General features: G+C 42.0%; 2 protein-coding genes across 2 annotated transcripts in view; both read left to right on the top strand.

The window, feature by feature from the left end:
- hnf4g (hepatocyte nuclear factor 4, gamma) overlaps positions 1 to 5568 on the top strand; it is a 17425-nt gene extending 11857 nt beyond the window's left edge. Inside the window, exons 8-11 of the mRNA XM_083778171.1 lie at positions 1190 to 1239; positions 1979 to 2165; positions 4266 to 4388; positions 5442 to 5568. Coding sequence (XP_083634297.1) covers positions 1190 to 1239; positions 1979 to 2165; positions 4266 to 4388; positions 5442 to 5560 — 479 coding nt within the window. The 3' untranslated portion in view covers positions 5561 to 5568. The remainder of the gene's footprint in view (positions 1 to 1189; positions 1240 to 1978; positions 2166 to 4265; positions 4389 to 5441) is intronic.
- Positions 1 to 23225, top strand: part of gpr141 (G protein-coupled receptor 141) — a 111904-nt gene that overhangs the window by 24059 nt on the left and 64620 nt on the right. The window lies entirely within an intron of this gene.

Below are 23225 nucleotides of genomic sequence, written 5' to 3'. Positions count from 1 at the left end.
CCTCAACCTACAGTATCCTATTGGAGGGTAGATGACATAAATTGTATACCCCGTTTGTAATGTTACATCTCTTATAATCGTTTCGATTATAAGAGAGTCTTCCATATCTCTTTTTCTCCCTATATAGCTGCTAATTAGTTTTTAAGAATATTATTTGTGATTTATTGTTACTGATAGTGACAATGAGGGGGAGACAGTGAATGACAGAGCGGATGGCATGCAGCAAAGAGACTCGGGTCACATTTGACTTTAGCAGAGGTTGTCAAACTTTGGGTCGCGGCCCCAACTGGGTCCCATTAAGTCATAGCTTGTGAATTAAGTTTCTGGCAACAGATACAGTATGCCGTATGGCTATGCTGCATGCTTCCATTTAACAATGTGTATTGAGTGTACAGAAAAACTGACACCATCAGAGGGAATCACGGCATTGTAAATGCATTTCCAAATATTCCTATTCAAGGCAATGCTTTATTGCACTGCGCTTTGAAATTGCACTATAAATTAAGTGTACTTCGCTTACACTTGTAAGTGTATTTCCCCCATAAAATCCAGTCCTGGAATAAAAATCACACCCGTGTGAAGTAAGTGGTGCAACTCCGTGTGGTGGTCCCGGGGGGGGGGGGGGGGTCCAGGCGAGCCGCCCCGCGTCCGAAACGGTTGAGAAATGACAGAGTTACTGTGTGGAGGTCCCTCTACTGTACCCTCCACTGTACTGTACTGTAACTGTACTGTACTGTACTGGCACACCCGAAATCACCATATATAATACAGTTAATATGTGCGTGTGTTTGTTAGGTTGCGCACAGGTGGTGAAAAACAACCATGCTGTTTTCGTGCCCAGCCACCCACACACCCACCCACTCACTTAAGGAAGTGGTTGGACCACTTAAAAAATGTTTTTTAGCCTTATTTGTATATGAGCTCTTGCCAGGTATACCACTGGGGGGCGCCCCCTCCACAGCTTATTATGAGCACAATACCCTTCTCCTTTTCATATGACCTGTCCCACCTTCCCTCCTCCCCATGCCCCAATCTCTTCATTTTGCCAGCGATGCCCCAGTTTAATCATAAATTATTGCCTCAAATCCCACTCATATCCTCACATTCTATCTCCCATTCTGCCCTTGGTTTCCACCATCCCTCCCTGGTCATCCCCCCTGTGTGTGACCCCTCCTCTGGCCTCCTCCAGATGTCAAGTCCCTGAGGGACCCGTCCAAGATCAAGGCCATGCGCCTGCAGGTGAGTCATCTGCTGGACCCTCACAGGCAGCTTACTTTAAAGCCGTGCCTCTCTTCTATATTAATGTTTCCATTAGTGCACCGTTTGGAGCAACTGCTTCAGTTAAGACTCAAGCCTGACTTTCCAACAAGGATAAAAAAAACACATCCATTTCTAACAATGGTTTTTGAATGTGAAATCATTTCAAATTGTCTAACCTGCAATATTACTACAATTATCGTTGTTATTATTAGGCCTATACTGTTCATCCAATTTGTTTTCCTGCAATACATTCTCACATATCCATGGCAAATGTTTTTTCAGTAGCTACTAGTCTACATTTGAAAGAGAATTAGAGTAACTGCTTAATTAAACCCTTGGAGTATTATTACTATATGGTTAAACCCTACAGTTGACCAGGGTACCCCACCAGGGCTCTATACTATAGGTCTGGTAGTATTCCCTTGTACGCCAAATCAACAAGCTCAAAACATGTCACAATGTGTTGGGCGAGAACCCCTTTTGGTGTTAGCATTATGTTATGCTTTAGCTATTGAAAAATAGTAGATCTACAAGCTCATAGCTTGTAGGTCTGCTATTTTTGAAAAATCAAAGAACGATGGACATAGAAACATAGCTTTTTCAGAAAACTGTCATTTTCAAAGAGACATTTTTTTAATCTGATCTCAGGTCAAAATGGGTTAAGCAATATTTGGCCTAGAATATGTGGTTAAACCAATCTGAGCGTGTGTGCGTGCAGGTGCAGATGAGCCTGGAGGACTACATCAACGACCGCCAGTATGACTCCCGGGGTCGTTTTGGAGAGCTGCTGCTGCTGCTGCCCACGCTGCAGAGCATCACCTGGCAGATGATCGAACAACTGCACTTCATCAAGCTGTGTGGTCTGGCCAAGATAGACAACCTGCTGCAAGAGATGCTGCTGGGAGGTAACGCATTACGATGGCTAAACACAATGCTACGCAACCTGCTGAAGTGCTGCATGAAATGATGCTGGGAGGTAACGCATTACGATGGCTGAACACAATGCTACGCAACCTGCTGCATGAAATGATGCTGGGAGGTAATGCATTACGATGGCTGAACACAATGCTACGCAACCTGCTGCATGAGATGATGCTGGGAGGTAACGCATTACGATGGCTGAACACAATGCTACGCAACCTGCTGCATGAAATGATGCTGGGAGGTAACGCATTACGATGGCTGAACACAATGCTACGCAACCTGCTGCATGAAATGATGCTGGGAGGTAACGCATTACGATGGCTAAACACAATGCTACGCAACCTGCTGAAGTGCTGCATGAAATGATGCTGGGAGGTAACGCATTACGATGGCTGAACACAATGCTACGCAACCTGCTGCATGAGATGATGCTGGGAGGTAACGCATTAAGATAGCTAAACACAATGCACAATATGAAGGGGGAAAAGTGTGAACGTGACATTTTTGTAGAACGATACATGCCGGATGGGTTGTGCGGTGAACTTAAGGTATAGGTATGTGATTATTTGTTTTATAATAAGTGTTAAATAGCTCTATATATATTCTAATTATAGTAGCCTACTCATTGCAATATACGGTAGTGATTGTTCAGTAGCAGGAGCATACCTATTTCTCCAGCTCTTTAGTAAACAGAAAATGCATTTTCAGGTCGGGATACCAATCTTAGCCAATCAGGAGAGAGAACTCACACAGGTTACAACTTAAACAAGTGAAATTGGAAGTGATGAAAGTTGAAACAAAGAAGTTTAGCAGACAAAATTGAAACTGGACCCTTTAATATCAGGAAGGGACCCTTTAATCTACTACAACACCTGTCCTGTCATTTATTCTAAACTCACAGCTGAGACCGGGTGAACGAAACAGTGTGCCTTTAAGCAAGGCACCCAACACCTACTACAACCGCTGTACTGGAGTTGTGCAGTGGACCAAAAGTCATGAAATGTCAACTGATAAGAGCATTGGTGTTCAGTAAATATTAACCTTGCATAGATAGACATATTAACCTGGGATAGATGCATATTTCCAAACATGCTCAACTGGAGAACAGCAAACGAGCTGTTAATCAACAGCGGACATCATCGCATATTATCTATACATTAATTTTACACTATCACATCACATGTTTGCCTTGTGTGAACACAGTTCACAAGTATGTTTGTACAGTAATAACATCTGGGTTTGATTTGTAATAATAATTATTAAAAAAAAGGTATTGATTTAGTAGATCTACAAGCTCACAATGTGTCCCATCATAACACATTGTGAGCTTGTAGATCAGATATTAATAAATAATTTAGAAGTTATAAAATGTAAGTAATAGGTAAATAGGTCAGAGAGGCTTATTACCAGGAAAGTATCACCCAAAAAAACGTGGGAGTCAAAAGCAAAGGCATGGATTCCCCCCCATCTCCCCAGCAAATCGAACCACTTTTGTAATGTAAAGCTAGCCTTCTCTTTCAGTGATCACGGTTTCTTTCTGACATTTTCTGAAGGAGACAATGAGACATGAAACAATGAGACATTTTGTGCTAAATGGATCCAAATGGGCCTATTTAAAATATTGTACCTTTATTTATTTAGCTATTTACTTATTTAGATATGTTGTATGGTTTAGAGACACTCGCACTGAGGAAAAGACAGGAAGCAGATCTGGAGGTAGCAGAGATAAAATGTTGAGGTTCTCTCTGGGAGTAACTGGATAGGATCAGGATCGAGTACATCAGAGGGACAGCGCATGTCAGATGTTTTGGAGATAAAGCCAGAGAGGCCAGACTGAGATGGTTTGGACACGTACAGAGGAGGGATAGTGAGTATATCAGTAGAAGGATGTTGGAACTGCCAGGCAGGAGGCCTAGAAGACCAAAGAGAAGATTTATAGATGTAGTGAAAGAGGACATGAAGTTAGTTGGTGTGATAGAAGAGGAGGCAGAGGACAGGGTGAGGTGGAGGCAGATGAAGAGATTGTTCCAGTGTACAGTATGTTTGTACTAACAGGGGGTGCGGTTATGTGTCTCATCCAGGTCTGTCCACAGACACCCCTCACCTTCCCCACCCAGCTCACACCCAGCTGGCACAGGACCCCGTGACCGGGCACACACTGCTGATCAGCGCCATGCCAGTACCTCCCCACGCCATGCAGATAGGTAAGACAAGCCCCCATGGCTTTTTGTGTTTTCCTTTTTACCATAGCTTGTTTTAAAGGTAGGGTAAGTGATGAAAGTAAAAGATTTTGTATTAAAAGGTTGCTGTAGAGCCCAGGCCGTAGCGTAACGGTCTGGGCACCGGACTGGTGATCCAGTCGCGGTGTGCCGCGGGTTCGACTCCCGGACCCGACACGGCCTTTACCGCATGTCATCCCCCCATCTCTCTCCCGTTTCCTGTCAGCCTACTGTCTGTCCCTTAAAAAATCAATAAAAGGCGTAAGCCGCAAAAAAAAATATCTTAAAAAAAAAAAAGGTTGCTGTAGTGTAGTGTTTGTAGAGCAGTGTTTGTTCAGTGGCAGTATCAGCTCCCCGTTCATGGGTTCGATCCCGGGCACCGCCAAATCAGCGTATGAGTATGGGTGTGGCAAGTCGTGCGGGAAGTACTGGGAGCTGATGGTAGTTGTGGCTCTCCACCTCAGCAATCCATCTCCCAGGGGTCTATAGTGCATTGTAACAGGGACAGACTCCATCTCCCAGGGGTCTATAGTGCATTGTAACAGGGACAGACTCCATCTCCCAGGGGTCTATAGTGCATTGTAACAGGGACAGACTCCATCTCCCAGGGGTCTATAGTGCATTGTAACAGGGACAGACTCCATCTCCCAGGGGTCTATAGTGCATTGTAACAGGGACAGACTCCATCTCCCAGGGGTCTAGCGCATTGTAACAGGGACAGACTCCATCTCCCAGGGGTCTAGCGCATTGTAACAGGAACAGACTCCATCTCCCAGGGGTCTAGCGCATTGTAACAGGGACAGACTCCATCTCCCAGGGGTCTAGTGCATTGTAACAGGGACAGACTCCCGTGTGTTACCGGCTGATACCGACAATAAGCCACTCCCGACCTACTTCTTCTTCGGTTACTGAACAAACACTACCTGTATGGCAATGAGTACTATCCAAATAGATCTGCTATTTTAGACGGGCCACACTGTCGTGCGAGGAGACGCATACATGGGGTTTAACTCTTCTGTCTTATGTTGTTTTGCGCAGCGTCTCCGGACACCCCCATCCCATCTCCTCCTGCTGCCCCGCTTCCAGAGATGTACAAACCCTTCCCTCCTGTTGCTCCGACTGCTAGCCCCTCCCCCCCCACCCAGACGCAACTCTGATGACTCAGAACTCCCACCACATGTTCACGTTTAGGTGAACAAATGTTTCTTTCCCCCCATATACTATTCTAACAGGCCTCTGTGCATGGCTGTGCATGGCTGTTTGTCTACAACTCTACATAGAACATTCTTCCATGTATTTCTATGGTAAAGACGCGCTGGTGGGCTCCCCTTCCCAGCACCTGAGCATCACGATTCAGCACTCTCTGCACCTGGGCGTTTTTTGGGGTGCAGCCCCAGTTCAAGCTGGAAACAGTTCACCTTTTGGAGAGGAGTGCCGGTCATTTGATCCTCCTGATTGTATGCGACAACCCGGTAATTTACAACTCGACGTTGAATGGTTACCACAACCACGAGAAGTCTGTGATATCCAAAGAACTACACAGCTCAAATTGCGCCGTTCTATTGTGGACACAGCCTCTAAGTTCCCTTCTTCCAGAAGGGTTGCAAGCCGCCAGATACTGCACAGATTCTATTATGGAATACTGCACATGTAGGGCTCCATTTTCATCACCGCTAAACCCCTAAACTTCTTTGCCTTTTTTTTTCTTTTTTTTACTATTTTGCAAAACATTTTTGAATAGTTAAAATGGCCAGTCTACAAGCTCACAACGTGTCAATGTAGATTGGCTAGTTGAACTAAAAAAAGGCAACAAAGTTTAGGGTTAAGGGGTTTAGCGGTGACGAAAATGGAGCAGTAATTCTCAATCTTATTAATTTCAAGGATCCCCATATATGCCACAGACCCCCCCCCCATGTGATTATCTCTGGGACCCCAACATACACTGTAAAATCCTCAGTGTTCATTTAACTTTGAGAGTGTATAAATGGAACCAGATGGGAGTCCATGGACCTGTAAGGATCCCTTTTCGTGTCCGTGTTGTTTCTAACTGTACTACAACAACACTAACAGTGAATGTGTCAAGACAATACCACAGGTTGTCAGAAGGAACCACTGTGCTACTTGTTGAGAAACGTCAGGGACACGTGACGGTCTGCATCAGCATGTTCTGTCTGGATCGGTTAGACCAGGGGTTCTCAACCTGTGGGCCGGGGCCCCTTTGTAATTGGTAAAACACTAAGATTTTCATGATAATATAAAAGAAAAGGGAAAGGTATACTATGATACATTGGTTCCATTGATACAATCCGGAACACAATCAATTGATTGAACACCACACGCTCTGAAGATGCACGCACAACTGACCACTTGGTCATGTGAACATGTATGTGGTCATGTTGATTTAATTGGGCCGCAAACGCTTTTTACATTCAAGTGGGGCCCTGATCCAGAAAAGGTACACTGGGTTTTAGATGCGTGTCTATACTGTTAATGCCTTTTATGTTCGTAGATGCAGTAAAAAGCAAAACTAAGCTACACATCTTTTGATATTACTCCTCCATATTTTGTCCAAAAATCCCGCAAATCATTACACTGTATCTCTATAGTTATGTGTTCAAGACGGATCTGTCTGATATTTCATATTCCATGCTGCTTGGCCAACATTGGCTTTCAAAGTTTCTAGAATTGGCCCATTTTGAACAAATAGCCTCAAATCATGAACGCAGCGTGCAATTTACGTGAAATCTCTCACAGACGTTCCTACTAGGCTGAGGAATATATCTCACCCTTTTCACATTGGCCTGTTATAGCGCCACCAACGGGTGGATTTTTGCAAAACACATTTTTGGAACAAAATGCCTCAAATCATCCAATTGTCATCCAAGGCGTAAGAAGAAAGTCACCTTTTTCACATTGGCCTATTATAGCACCACCAGGAGGCCACAACCTGACCTGCCCTGGTGGAGACCTGTGACCCGACGGGCACTTTATCTAGTTGACTTTGTGCCAAACAGTACTTAATGTACAGTATACAAATTTAATGCATGTAAGCTGTTCAAGTGCGCCATGACAATTTGAGAGATTTGAAGTATTAAGGATAAAAAAGGGCCTACTCAGAGATTGGTTTGGAATTCCAGTTAATAAAGTATCCTTTTTAAGAACGTAAGCACTGGTGGACAGTAACTAAGTACTTGAGTACTGCACTTAATAGTTTGTGCATCTGTATTTGTATTGTTGGATAATTTTGCTCCTCTACTATTTCAAAGACATATACCGTATTGTACTTTTGACTACATTTCTGGGAAGGGTAAAAGTACATGAATGAATTGACCATGCGACGTGCCGTGAGCTCGTAGATCTGCTATTTTCACTATTGGTATATGTTTTGAAAATGTCAGCAATGCATAATATATTGCATTTCTAAATACTTAAGTATGTATTTTTAAAACAATTGCTTTTGGATACTTTTAAAAGCTTAAAAGTTAAAGTCTACTCCAGTACTTTAACCCAGGTACCAATTTGACAGAGCGAATGTCATTTGTCGATAATACAAACAGTAATATTTGACCAGGAGTATGTAGACGTTGTACTGGTGTTGAGTACTTTGACCACCACCGTGCTGTCAGATGGTTCGGTGTAGTACATTATCCATCAAAGCTTTCTGTCAAATGTGTAAATATTACTGTAAAACTACTACCAATACTGATAACTACAATACTAATTGCAATACAAAGATTCTTAACAGGGATAAGAGGGCCAATATTACCCTCTTGTGGTCAAGAAAGAAATTGCAACTATACTGTAGATACAAATCAAAAATGTATTTTGTGCCTCACAGTTTCTTTGTTTGTGGGGAAAAAAACATGCTATTATTATGCTAAAAAGCATATAATATATATTTTGTGTGTGTGTGTGGAATTAGCTCTTTTGGGTTTTAACTGAGCAAAACGCCTTGCATAAAAACATGGTCTATTATTAAATGTGTTATATACTGTATGTGTATTTGAACTGCATATATTCCCTTTACTTCAGGCCTTGATCTAGGATCAGTGGTCTAGTGGCATGACGTTATGCAATTCAATTCACTTCAAACTTTGCAATAAATATTTAAAAAATAAAAATAATTATAGTATTTTTTTATTAAGGGGCAAAGCCGAAGATCCTATGGTCCCTTTTTGTTTTTGTACCTTTGTCTGTCTGTCTGTCTAGAGTAGGATCTATTGAGGTAACGGATTAACTGATTACTCTAATTGCAAAATGGCTCATGGCATCACACCTTATGACACGTCACGCCACCATATATGACCATCTCCATATATGAAGATCACAACACTGACCTCATCTAACCCTGGATAACCATACATGGAGAAGACTGGATCATGGCCTAGATCTGCATAGACCCAGGCGGATGCGCACGCAACCTCAAGGTCGCTCCTCGCCCTCAGGGCGTCTTTCTGGTCAGTATGCTCTCCTTACACAAAATAATACTACTGGCTATAATAATTATTACAAAATGTTTTTCGTAATTAAATGTGTATATATTTATTTGTTTTTAAAATCCAATTTGCCACATACATGGACAAGTGACAAGTCCTGTGTCCGTGTCCTGCTGTATTGTAAATTAAAATGCAAAAACCCTCAGAACTGGCACGAGAACATTGAGTGCAGAATCTGCAGATGACCCCCCCAGTGGCCAAGATAGAAATGATAGCACAACTAGGCTACTGTTACAGAAATAATAGTGTCCATTTGTGTGTGTGTGTGTGTGTGTGTGTGTGTGTGTGTGTGTGCGTGCGTGCGTGCGTGCATGCGTGCGTGCGTGCGTGCGTGCGTGTGCTTGCGTGCGTGCGTGCGCGCGTGCGTGTGCTTGCGTGCGTGCGTGCGTGCAATGCATACAAGTGCAATGTTGTATATCCACTCATTCTGTTTTCATAAAACGGGAAGAGGTCAACAAATAGAGAAAGAAAAAGCAATTCCTGTCCAATAAAAAACCAATAACAAATATTTTTATCCACATACTCCCTCGACCAGAAATAAAATGAGGACGCAGTATTGTTTCCGTATTGGCATCAGAAATACGGTGTGTTGACAATCAGACCACGATAAATTGACAGATATATTTCAATAAGGTCTCACTGCACATGCACACACAGTAATATGGTGTGTGGGTCGCCCATTACTTTCCTCACAGAAGTCATCATTTCCCACCCACAGTTCAATTGGTCAGAGATATCGTCACTGCATGGCGGGTGGAAACCTTGTAGGTACCCTATCGGCCTGAATGGAAAAATAGATTTTTTTTCTCCATAAATGAGTCTTGAAAAATGGGGCTCGTCTTATAACCAGAGTCGTCTTATATTCGGGACAATACAGTATAGGCAGTGGTGGAAAAAGTACTGAATTGTTTTACTTAAGTAAAAGTATCAATACTGCAATGTAGAAATACTCCAATACAAGTAAAAGTCTGGAATTCCAAAGACCCCTTCGAGTTTGGAATCTCTTTTTATGGACATACAAAAGCATGGTTCATTCACCAAAGTAATTTCTTATATCAAACTCTGCTAGAAATGGTTCCCAATAATTCTCTTTATATAAAAGCCAAGTGGGAGGCAGAAATACAACAAGAGATTTCACAAGAAGAATGGCTAGACGCCTGCACTGATTCGAAGTGCATAAAGACAAGTAACAAACTAACTCTTGGAGAGAATATCAATGGAAAATTGTAAGCAGATTTTTTTAAGACTCCATTATTGACTGGTAGAGCAGGCACTACTCCTACAACTGAGTGCTGGCGGGAATGTGATGAACAGATCTGTAATCATACGCATATCTTTTGGACGTGTCCGACCTAAGTTACAGGCAATTCTGGAATAATAGTGTTTGACACTCAGATACCACAAGATTTCAAGACGGCTATTCTAGGAGTGGTGCCGACTGGGTTTGAAGGTAGGAAAAAGGTGTACCTCCTCCAGATATTGTTAACAGCGGCCAAAAAGACTATCACAATAAATTGGCTAGGAAAACACCCTCCAAACCACGAACAATGGCTGAATAAAGTAAAAGGAATTAGAGACATGGAAGAAATTACGTATTTGGTGAGGCTACAAAATGAGCAATTTATTAAGAAATGGACGCCCTTCGCACGCATCGAGATTTAACATTACCAAGATGTATTTCTACAAAGAGATTATGAATGTTTAATGTGATATGATTGTACAATATGTGGGTAGATGCGCACTGTGACAGTATTTATAAAAACATGTATGGTTCTGTAACTTGCATATACTATTTATCATTCTCTTTGATTGATGGACCCGCAACGCATTGTGAGCTTGTAGATCAGCTGTTTTAAAATGGCCGAAATGTACCTGTCCACTGTACCAAGACATCAGAGACACATATTTCCCACATGACACCCATTCATTTTGACGTGCAGTCTCTCTCTCTCTCTCTCTCTCTCTCTCGGCACAGGACGTTATTTTCTCTCTCTCTCTCTCTCTCTCTCTCTCGGCACAGGACGTTATTCTCTCTCTCTCTCTCTCGGCACAGGACGTTATTCTCTCTCTCTCTCTCTCTCTCTCTCTCGGCACAGGACGTTATTCTCTCTCTCTCTCTCTCTCTCGGCACAGGACGTTATTCTCTCTCTCTCAGCACAGGACGTTATAATCTTGAGTTTCATTGAATAACTGTCTTTCTCAGCACGCACGCACACAACATTATTCAAGTGAAATGCGTAACGCCAATATTGGGCTAATACCAATATGTGGGTAGCCTACAGGGATTTACCGACGAAATGAATATATATATATATCTAATCATCTATACCAGGGGTGCCCACACTTTTTTTTACTTGACAGCTACTTTCAAAACGACCAGCTCCCCACCAAATAAAATTATCATCCCTTTGCTGAAAATAGTTACAAAATGTAATTGAGGGGCCTTTCATAGGCTACATATAAGACAAAAGCACATGGAATGGGAAATAGAGGGGGAAAAATGGAAATGGTAGGGTTTTATTTTTGTTGGTATTTGACTTTGCTACTGATGATTGTAAGCAACAACAAGTATTGCATTGTGTGTTTGAGCTGACAGGCCATTTTTGATGTCTATCAATCAAGTCATCTCAGGTCATCTAAAGCGGCAGATGCAAAAATCGTTTTTTATAATAAAATTATATATATTTTTAGGGGAATTTCCTTCTTCCCATAGTGCGCTGCAACGTAACTCATGGTAAGTAAATTCTAGTAAGTTCACAATTGTCAAATGATTTTTATATACTTAACATGAAACTGGACATTCTGCATAATGTACATTTTGAATTCAGCAGTATTGATACTTAAGTAAAACATTTGAGTACTTTTTCCACCACTGCTGAGTTGCAATGCAGTGCAATGAGTTATTCACAAGCTCTACATATTTTGCATGGGTTAAACATTTTGTAAATCCCACAGACATAATTGACTTTCACTTTTAAAATATTCTGCAAGCTCGTAGATCAGCTTTTTTTCACAATTCTTGCGTGACACTGGCATCGTTAGTAGTATGGGCATTCATTTATGGAAGTTATTCTTCATGTCAAGGACCCCCACATGAATATGTATTTGGCCATGGACTCCCACTTGAAAATAATTTGTGCCAGGGACCCACATACAAGTTTTGCGAGTCGATAAAAAATGTCTTGTTTTTCCCAGATTCAAATGAACTAATTTAGCTGTAGACCTGTCCGTGGTGGTCCCCGGACTCCCACTTTGAGAACCTCTGATTTATATAGAAAACTGTGGAGATACAAGGTTTCTGTCCGACAGCGACGATATGCGGTCTGTATATCCCAAGCTTCACTGGGCGCCCGCACTGCCAGATGAGGCTGCTCATCAAAAAACAAAATGCTTTTGCCATACGTGTGTGTGTCTGTGAGGTCACACCGTGTGAGACAAACAAACTCAGAATACACGACAGCACGGGTGTAATTTAAAACTGAAGATGCGTTCGGGGGTCCGCTGTATGCTTTCGACCCCCCCCCCCCAAAAAAAGATTGAGTTCATGTGTAACCGGCTCCAAATACATGCTGCATACAACCGTGCATGTTTACACAGTGAACACAGTTTACACAACCGTGTGTGTGCGCGCGTTTGGCATAAAAGAAAACACTGGCATTAAATAAACTAAAACATAATGGCCCAGACTCTTCTTCAACAAAGATGGCGAAAGCAAACATTCTTTGTTTTGTACACTAGAAACCTAGTAACCTCACAGGAACCCTAACATTTAACTTCACTAAACCTAACCTTAAGTTCCTAAACCCTAAGCTCACAGAAATAACAGCTAAACCTAACATCAATACCCCGTCCACCTTTTAAGCTTGTTTTCGCATGTTCTTTTTTATGAGGACAAGCTAAAGTGCCAGGCCTTGTCACGTATAGTGATAATGCTTAAAACACCAACCCGCCCAGAATGGGTTAAAATGACGTTTGGACAATATCAGTTGTCAATCATATCCTAATGAATTAGGTCTTTATTTATATGCCTTTGGTTGAATCATATTAATCTAATAATAAAATGCTTACCCAAACTTAATTCAAGAACACATAACATTACTTGTCACAGCACTGTCAGTGAAGTCACAAAATCATGCCTGTCACACAAGATATTATGATTGATGATTTCAGAATGAAACTGGGTAGATAAAGGGGATTTATCCACCATTATGTTTTTGTGTTTGTAAAGAATATGTAAAGGTAAAACTACATTGTGGGGAGTTGAGAATGGTGGTTATGTTGTGCTTACCAATCCACTGAATAATTTGAAATGTTACCGTGCTAAATACAATCAGGGACGAATAAGACTATCATATTTGTATCAAAGAAATTAATTGGGATACCATTCTAAAATATTCTGACATAGGGGTCAAAGTCTATCTAAAGTCTATCTCTCTCTCTCTCTCTCTCTCTCTCTCTCTCTCTCCTGTATGTTTGCATGCCAGTCACATATCTCATCTGAAACACATCTCTCTCCCCTCCACAGTGGCACACACTATTACACACAAGTACATTTTTATCTGTACTTACTTTACTTGAGTATTTGTATTTTTGGATACCAGCCCTTTTTCAAATAGTGAAGATTGCCGATCTAGCCTATACAAGCTCATGACGACGCGTCGTGACATGAGCTTGTAGATCTTTGGGAAATGTTCTAAATTTCAAAACAGCAAAGCAGTGAGTAAAATATATATATATATATACCCCATCATTTGTAGTATTTACTTGAGCAGGCTATATATCCATTGTCCACCACTGAGTATATGACCAGGTCTTGACACACCAGTGTGACACCAGCTCCACCTGAGAGCTGGACCACAAATGAGAGGATGAACAAAACCAAGGATGGACAAAGAAGGATATTCTGGATTATAAAATAATTTCCTTTACCCCTTTTTCTGTGTGTGTGTGTGTGTGTGTGTGTGTGTGTGTGTGTGTGTGTGCGCGTGCGTGCGTGCAGCCTGCCTGCCTAAAAATGGTAAAAAAGAGAAATATTGAACATGTTCCACTTGAAGTGAATGAAAATATTCGAAAGAAATGTTGCCACCGAGCGGGAAATAAAGCTGAGAAAACCTCTTCGACCAATTATGTATAAGTGTTTTTTAACAAATTAACTTGGTTGGTGTTTTTATTTAAGTCAATAAATAATCAGGATAGAAATGTGAGATAGATAGATAGATAGATAGATAGATAGATAGATAGATAGATACTATATAACATGATTCATACTTTAGAATTTGAATAGAATCCTCCTTCCTTCCATATATCCATCATCGCTCCTGATCTGTGTTCCCATTAAGGGACATTTTTCAACTGTAAGCGGAGGTCATCTGCTGTGCAGCAAACTAGGTTTTTGCTCCTAATTGACCTGAGATTAATGCTGAATAAATAAACCAATCAAACCCAATGTTTCATTTCTGCATTCCAGACTGCAGAAAGGACACAGACACACATCAACCTTAGACAGAATCTGCCGAGCAGTGCCTTTGTATTATATCTTGTATAATAATTTCAGTAATGAGACATAATAATTGGCTTGCCAATATTTACTCCATCAATAATTGCTGTAAATATTGGGGAATTTTTAAATTGTAATTAGAACGTGCGTGTCAGATGCTCCACACACCAGTGGTTATCATTTCTCAACCTCGTCTGGATCAAGGCCCACTACAAAATGTTCACTTCAAAGTGTCGGCAGCAGCTCACCCGTTGGGAATCCCTCTGCTCTTTTACCTGTCCAGCCCTGTCCTTTTATTTCAGACCGTGTCCTTCCAGCTCTGTCATTGTGTAATGTCATGTTCACTCTTACCGCTAGATGGCAGTAAAACCCCACAGTCTCCCTGGCTGTGGCCCAGGCACAGCCCTCTAATGGCTGTCATGAATGAGGCCTGTAGAGTCCCACTGCCTTATCTATCCGTCTTATTATAGTAGAAAAACAGAAATAATGACATGAAATTTAACCAAAAAAAAACAACTACTCGTGAGTATGACTTTTAGACATGCTTTAAGACAGCATAACCAATGTGAGTGAGTACAAAAAATACATTAATATATATATATATACTGTACTGTTTTGACAAGAGTGAAGCAAATCCTGAAATGCAGTCCATCATGTGTCTTTTTTTTTTAAGACTTTGAATGTTTTTTCTTTTTCTGTTAGTTGTGCGCATGCATATACGGCTTCGTATATTCAATTGAGCATTTCAACGGGATTATATCCTGATGACACAGGTGGCTTTAACCCCTTCAAACAAGTCAAAACCTGAGTTGCAATTGTACTTCATGGTTCTCCCTTTTTCTCACCCTTGTTGTAGACAAATCTCTATGTTGAAAATACAAGCGATCTACAAGCTCACAACGTGTCGCAAGGCGAATATTGGACGCTGGGGTTCAGTTGGTTAATACCAGGGTGCACCGTACGGAGGGACATAATATGGAAGTCTTCTTTCAGTTCCAGTGATCTGTAGAGAGACACTGAATAGACCAGCGGTTCTTCTGGGTCAGTGGTCTGTTCAAGGACCCTCCAGGGGGTCCCCCCAGCAAAATGAGTGATAATCAAAACCAGTTTGATATAACAACTAACTTTAATCCCAAATCATAATTCGGCAATTATAGCTGATCAATTATGATTTGAAAAATTGCATAATCTTTTTTAGTTTTCATTCATGATTATTTATAACACAAATATTGTATGTTATGGGGGTTCTCTGTTGAAACATATTTTTTCAGATGGGGGTCTGTGGCCACAATACAATACAATATGAACGTCCTTGATATGAAAATGTATTGGAATAGATAGACTGAAGGACTGTTAAAGACTGAATTAAATGTACACGAACTCACGCACGCATGCACACACGCATGTGCGCACGCACCCACACACACACACACACACACACACACACACACACACACACACACGTTAATATAGGTACAGTGTGAAATGAATGGCACATGTCAGCAGTTCCAGATTACAGGCGGAGATTGCAGACAATCATTCGTCAGCAGTGAGTTTACCCATAACTCCCCTCCCTCCCCCTCTCTCTCTCTCTCTCTCTCTCTCTCTCTCTCTGCAACACGAGGTGCAAGAGGGTGGATGAATTTCCTCCTGCCATTCTGCAATGAATTTAAAACTGCTCCTGACTGATCGTGTGTCTCTCGTCCTGTGTGTGTGTGTGTGTGTGTGTGTGTGTGAGAGAGAGAGAGTGTGTGTGTACAGTGTGTGTGTCTGTGTGCGCGCGTGCATGCGCACACGTGTGTATGCGTGCGTACTAGATGTGTGTGTGTGCGTGTGTGCGATGTGAGCGTGCTTGTGTGCGGTGTTGGTACTGTGCATGCATGTTTGTGGTCTATGTGGGTGTGGATTTGTGGTCTGTGCGGGTGTGGCCTTTTGATTGTGTGTGCAGTGTGTTTGTGCACAGATAACGTGCGTGTGTGTGTGTGTGTGTGTGTGTGTGTGTGTGTGTGTGTGTGTGTGTGTGTGCGTGCGTGCGTGCGTGACGACTCACAGCTTCACTGACAATTCCCTAAAAGTCACTGTCTGCTTACAACTGTCTGTCTGTACTATACTCTCTCTCTACTATCTCTACAGGCCTGGTTTAGGTTGGTTTCATGCAGTCTGAACAAGAATGAAAATAGCCAACATGTATATAGGGCTGGAAGTGGGTAATGTATGTTTTGTAACAATAACCCTAATCAAAAAAGTAACTAAAGCTGTCAAATAAATGTAGTGGAGTAAAAGTACAATATTTGGATCTGAGATGTATAGTGGAGTAGAAGTACAATATTTGGAACTGAGATGTAGTGGAGTAGAAGTAAAAGTATTGGATATTGGAAATAGTCAAGTAAACTTTGTACAGTACTTAAGTAAATGTACTTAGTTACTTTCCACCACTGCTAAATGGGGCACACCACCAAGATACCCATGTACCTGTCTAGATACTTCCTTAATGTTAACGAAGTCCACACCCACAACACCAGATGGAGTGCAACGAACCATGTACAACGCAGATTCGTCACAAACAAGGGACTAAATTCTACCAACAGTCATTAAGACATGCGAATCCCTTGACTCCTTCAAAACCGCTCTCAAAGGGTACCTATACGGACGGCTGCAATTCAAAATTGGCCCCCGTAAAAATCTGAATCGCCCCCACCCCCCCCCCCCCCCTTTTTTCCCCTCACTGTATAAGTTTATTTTCCCTTTTTACCTCCTTTATGATGAAATCCTGTTCTGTTCTTTGACTATATAGAAGTGTCTATTTGTACGTCTCTACATGTTTTGATGAATTGAACATGGTGGACCCTCTTGTAAACAAGTGTAATGCTTAATTGGGTCATTTATTAACAGTCTTTGTATTGAGTTTGTGCTTGAAATGTACTGTAATTCTGCAAACTGTTAATAAATATTTCAATCAATATAAAAAAAGATATATAATATATATATATATATATATATATATACAGACGTATATATATATACGTCTGTATGTCTGTCTGTCTGTCCGTCTGCTATTCCGTCTCTGTCTCTCGTTTCATTCTCCATCTCATTCTCTCCATCCCTGTCACTTGCTTATTGTCTTTCATCCTCTTTCCATCTATCATTTTGTTTATTCTTTCCTCCTAGATTGCTCTGCATCCTCATTCTACCTACAAAGATAATAGACACACACATAAATATAGGCATTGAAAACACACGCAAGCGTGTGCACGCACACATGCACATTGCAAACACGCACACACACACACACACGCACAGGGTGATTTACAGAGTCGTAGAGAGCTGGGGTGTGCTCTACATCATGATGATGGGGTTCAGGTTAGGGAAATGAAATTAGGGGTTAGGGCCTGTGTGTGTGTGTGTGTGTGTGTGTGTGTGTGTGTGTGTGTGTGTGTGTGTGTGTGTGTGTGTGTGATACATTAGGGAAATGAAAAGGGGTGGACTACTGATGGCTTCTGGGATGCAGACTTGTTAGAATAAAGGAATATAAAAAAGACAGGAGAGAGCGAGGAAGAGAGAGAGAGAGAGAGATGAGAGGACAGATGATAGGATGAGTGGCGCAGTAATGAAAACGGTCCTGTGTACCCCGATATTACATGGAGGATGAGATTGAAGAGAGAGAGAGAGAGAGAGAGAGAGAGGGCGTAGGGGGGAATAGGAAATGGAGAAAAGGGAGTGTGGGAGAGGAGAAGAATGGAGAAAGATGGAAAGTCATTTATGACAAACCACAGAGAGAATGGGCGCCACAGCCCAATGAGAAATGGAAGGGTGGACAGAGGGAGAGAGAGAGAGAGAGAGAGCTGGAGAGAAGAGAAGAGAAGAGAAGAGAAGAGAAGAGAAGAGAAGAGAAGAGAAGAGAAGAGAAGAGAAGAGAAGAGAAGAGAAGAGAAGAGAAGAGAAGAGAAGAGAAGAGAAGAGAAGAGAAGAGAAGAGAAGAGAAGAGAAGAGAAGAGAAGAGAAGAGAAGAGAAGAGAAATTACGAGTCGTATCGCCGCAGCACCACTCTGAATGATAAGTGTCTCACGCACTACGGGTTATGGAAAGTTCACACAAACAAATGACTCCCATTTGCTCTGGCAAGGGACACAATTGAGAAAGAAGGGGGGTTGAGAGAGAGAAAGAGCAGAGAGGAGGGAATGGAGTGAGGAAGAGAGAGCTAAGAGAGAGAGAGAGAGAGAGAGTGAGGAAGGGGAAGGTCTGAATCCTAGAGCCATGATTTCAAATGACTCCATCTGCATTGAGGAAATGATTACTTTTTTTGTTTTGTTACTCCTTACGTATCGTCACGCTCTCGCAATTTAAAGCAAAGCAACTTCAATCCAAAGGCTATTAGAGACCCTGTTGTGAGATGGACTGAGGAGTCAACACTCTGCTGTCCCCCACAAATTATACAGCGCCTACGGACCTGTGTATCAATAAAAGTGAAATGCGACGCAAATTACAGCATGCAGGTGGGCTATGTTTTACACCGTCTGAGGTGATATCAAAACAGTAATATGTGAGGATGTGGGTACTTGCCTTGCTTATGCCCTGTTTATGCTTCACGCGCAAGGGAATCAATGATAAGTAAGTGGTGAATGCCTTTGGAACACTCAGTGCCCCTATTACAAAGTGTACTTAGAAATATGGTTTTCCCTCTGCATACATTTGTGAAGCGTGCACGTGAACGAGGGCTATGCCTTTCCCAAGGGCGGTTAAAGTCATACTGCGTCACGTTTTGCTTAACCACTTATAAACCCTCCAGAACTCCTGGACCCGAGATGGCTCTGTACTTTTCTCTGTGTACACCAAATCTCTACACCAAAAATAGACGATCTGCAAGCTCCCAGTGCTTCGCAACGCAACGTAATGGGAGCTTGTAGATCTGCTATTTTTTTAATATGGATGCTGCACTTGGTTAAACAAAACCTATTTTTTTATAGAATCCGTCACTCGTTGACTTTTCACAATTATAACAATGCGACTACAACTCACGGTGTAGTGATCCACTGTTTTGCCTATACTGCACTGCTCAGAATAGTTCAATATCAGGAAAATAGGTGCCAGCACTCACTGCTTAGCACTCACAGACCTAACATGGGGACTTTTAATTAAAACTAGACAGGGGCAAACAATGAACGTGTCCAGCATAAGCCTCAGTGTGATAAGGAAGATACATACAGGTGTGTCAGACTCATTCATGAAGGGGACATGGGTGGAAAAACTCCTGTTCAGACGGGCAGCCCAAATAGCTTTCCAGATTGGAGTTAATCATTGTTTTGAATCACATTCTTTATCATATTTGAAGCCATTAGCCATGTTCAGACTGCATAATAATACCAGTCCCACTCCAATATGGATAGGGAATCAGATTTGGGCTGGATTAGGCTGCCAGTCAGAGGGCCTGAAAGCTGTCCGAGTGCAGGACACAAAATGGCTTGTAAAATGGGCCTAGTCATGATTCTCAAACACACACATCAATACATTTAAATGTGTTGTCCTTCGCAAAAGACAGACCATTCTGCAATTGTATACAATTTACAAACAGCATATAATACCATATAGTATAGAGCAGAAAAAAACATGCATAATATATACATATCTCTGTCACCACCTCTCTTTAAAAGGCTGCATACTGTCAATACCATGGGATCTTAAACCCTGCCCTGCTGAATTAAAGTGTCTCGTCACTGGGGATTTCTCATACATGGTTCTAATACTACTTTTGTGTTGTGATATTCTAATCTTCTACTCTCTATATGTTTTGCCCAAAGAACATACAGTATATAGCCACATCGAAGAAAGAAATTACACATAAAGTAGACAAGCTTCTACAAGATATTCTAATTTTGATATCTATCTATAAATGCACCACCGACTTCAAATTCGACACACACGTTCCACACCCCCACAGGGAGTGCCGTGCCCGGTGTTGAGTCCTTCGGACACACGGTTGTCCAGATTAGAACCACCACAAGGCCTCTGCCAGGGGCTCTGGACAGGGCCCCTGCCCAGGCTCCATGTATGGAGCTGGCCCGTTCTGACATCACAACACTCCATATTTGGGCATGCCTGACACAGAACTCGATATATAGTAATGAAGGGACACAGAGAGACAGATATAGAAATATATATGGGCATAAAAGGGACACAGACAGATGGGTGACACGGTAGCCCCTCTCGGAACCCTCCATAAAGCTTTTCTGAAATTTGGATGATTTATGTAGGGTCCCTGTTCATAACTATATTTTCGTATGGGAATTTTGGAACGCGGACATAAATATGCTCCGTAACATCGTATCTGCGCCGTTTGACGGCCTGTTTTCCTTTGAGGGCTTCTGAATTCGTGAACTATAAGTACCTATACAAACCGCTGCGAATATCTCCTGTGGCGCGGAAGCCGTTAAGTATTTTTAATCTTTGTTTGACCGATTTGGTCGCTTTATTTCTTCTTGTTTGTTTACCGTTTATTGTACCTCCTCCCAGTGTGCGGTTGGCTTGTGCGGCTACATCCCTGCCTCTGATCTGCTCTGTCATAGCTATAGCGCCACTAGCTAGCCAGATAGGCGGTACAATGAGGTGTCAATAAACAAGGAAGGAAGAGAAGAATCAAAGCGACCAAATCGGTCAAACAAAGTTAAAAATACTTAACGGCTTCCGTGCCACAGGAGATATTCGCAGCGGCATGTATGGGTACTTATACTTCACATATTCAGAAACCCTCACACGAAAAAATGTCGTCAAAGAGCGCAGACAGGCGTTATCCATGTTGTTTATGTTTTATGTATGTCCGCGTACCAGGTGGCAGGATACTGCTGGAACAGGACCCCATGCACTGGGTCTAACAAATGTCAGAAACTTCAGTAGCATTGGGTTCTGCTTGGAGGGCTACTTGTAGGGCTAGGTGACACGGGTACCCTGACATGGGTACAGTGGGTATTGCATAGCCGGGTGGGGCATGGATCTCCAACTTCCATCGACTCAGTGCTCTACAGCCAGGCACCGGTCTAGTTAATCTTAATTGCCAGTATTAAAACAATCAGGACTATTGAATTTATAAGTCTGATGTTATATTAAATAAAATAAAGAAATAAAGGTCCTGCACCTGCGACAGTACTGTAAATCTTAATACTGGAAACGAACAGTATTGTAAAGCAAAAGAAAACACAAAACTATTTCCTTTTAACTGAAATTGCAATATCTTTATATTCTTTAAAGGTAAAATCATACACTTGAGCAATCAACCTTAAAAATATCCCCTACAATTAGCCGCAATTTGCAACGCTAGATTTTTTAAATAATGGGATGAATCTAGAGTTGCAATACCCTCCATTGACTCATCACTCATCCAATTTGGTTTGCGATCTGCTTGTATTAAACGACGTTAAACTCACCAACATTGCAGCTGTAGTCCAAGCTTGAATTATCCTCTTTCAATCTGCCGAGCTTGTTTTTCATAAAAATCCACCGTAGAGATGTTATGAGCTACTTTCTGTCAAGACATCCTCTGCAGGTGATTATTTTTCTAAGTCTTGCAGTTTGGAAGCACTCATTTTTGTTAACGGGTTGCGCTGCTGTGTCCTGCATTATGTGCAAATTCGAAACAGGTGGTACGCAGGGCCGTTCAGTGACATACGACGAGTGCTTCCAAACTCCAGCACTTAGAAAAATAATCACCGGGAATCAAAGGACCCACAGAGTCATCTGCTGGGTCCTTTGTTATACAAGCTCTGATTGTTTGTCAGAGCTCAACACCTCAGAAGCTGCCCTACCAAACTTTATTTCCTTCCCTCAGCAAAGTTCTTCCGTCAGGCAGGCATGTTTTGCGTTCACTTCTGAATTGGCGTATAGTATTGGCCTTTAAAAGAGTGTGTTTGGCAAAGAAACATAACCACACCAAACACAACCACACCAAACCCTCTTCTTACTGCCCCAAAATGGAACCCAGGCTCGGCGCATGACTTCCTGTTCTTTTATAGCTTCCTGGAAATATTGCTCACACACATTTCCCCACAGCTCCCCTTGTGATCAAACCTAGTCATTTGTCAACAGAAAATTGATGACCATGGTTCAACTAAACAAAACACATTATATTGTATTCTCCGTACACTACATTTCAGTGTTAAATATTCAACCCTAGTTTAACCAACATATTCCCTTGTTATTCCCCAGTATGTTTCATTTTCTCATACCAGGCCAGGAAATACATTGTTTCACACATTTTATGTGGCAGTGTCACAGTATGAGGATGGACATTACCTTTAATTATTGCAATGCAATGAACAAAACACCAACAAGAGGAATGTTACCTGAAGGTAAGTTTCTGATCCTAGAGGTTCAGGCCGCTATGCAGACCTCACATCTACAGTTGGGGAGCTACGGCCCCCTCACACTTATACGTCGCACTACCGATCCGACCAATATGTCATATTAGGTAGGGCATACCTGTCTGATCTGTGGCTCTGGACAAACAGATCTCTGTATTTGTCAGTCCCTATCTTTTTATGCCCATATGGAGATAGAGGGTTGCCGTGACGACACATTGAGGTAGACAACACACTCCATATTCGGGGCGAAGCTGCATTAGGAACTCCTTATATGGCTCAGTCCGAGTGACACACTCCATATTCGGGCCGAAGCTGCATTAGGAACTCCTTATATGGCTCAGTCCGAGGTCCGCCTGCCCGTCCTCCCATTAGCCAATAGGATGTTTATGTGCAAAAAATACCTTACCTTACCTTACAAATGACCTTACAGTACAGTAGGGCCGGAGTATAAAATGTGCCAATGTGTACAGTGTATGGACAA

The sequence above is a fragment of the Protomyctophum parallelum genome (assembly GCF_964188405.1).
Source record: "Protomyctophum parallelum genome assembly, chromosome: 12".
NCBI classification, from domain to species: domain Eukaryota; kingdom Metazoa; phylum Chordata; class Actinopteri; order Myctophiformes; family Myctophidae; genus Protomyctophum; species Protomyctophum parallelum.
The sequence above is the reverse complement of the archived record's forward strand: the minus strand, read 5'-3'. Positions and strand labels throughout refer to the sequence as shown.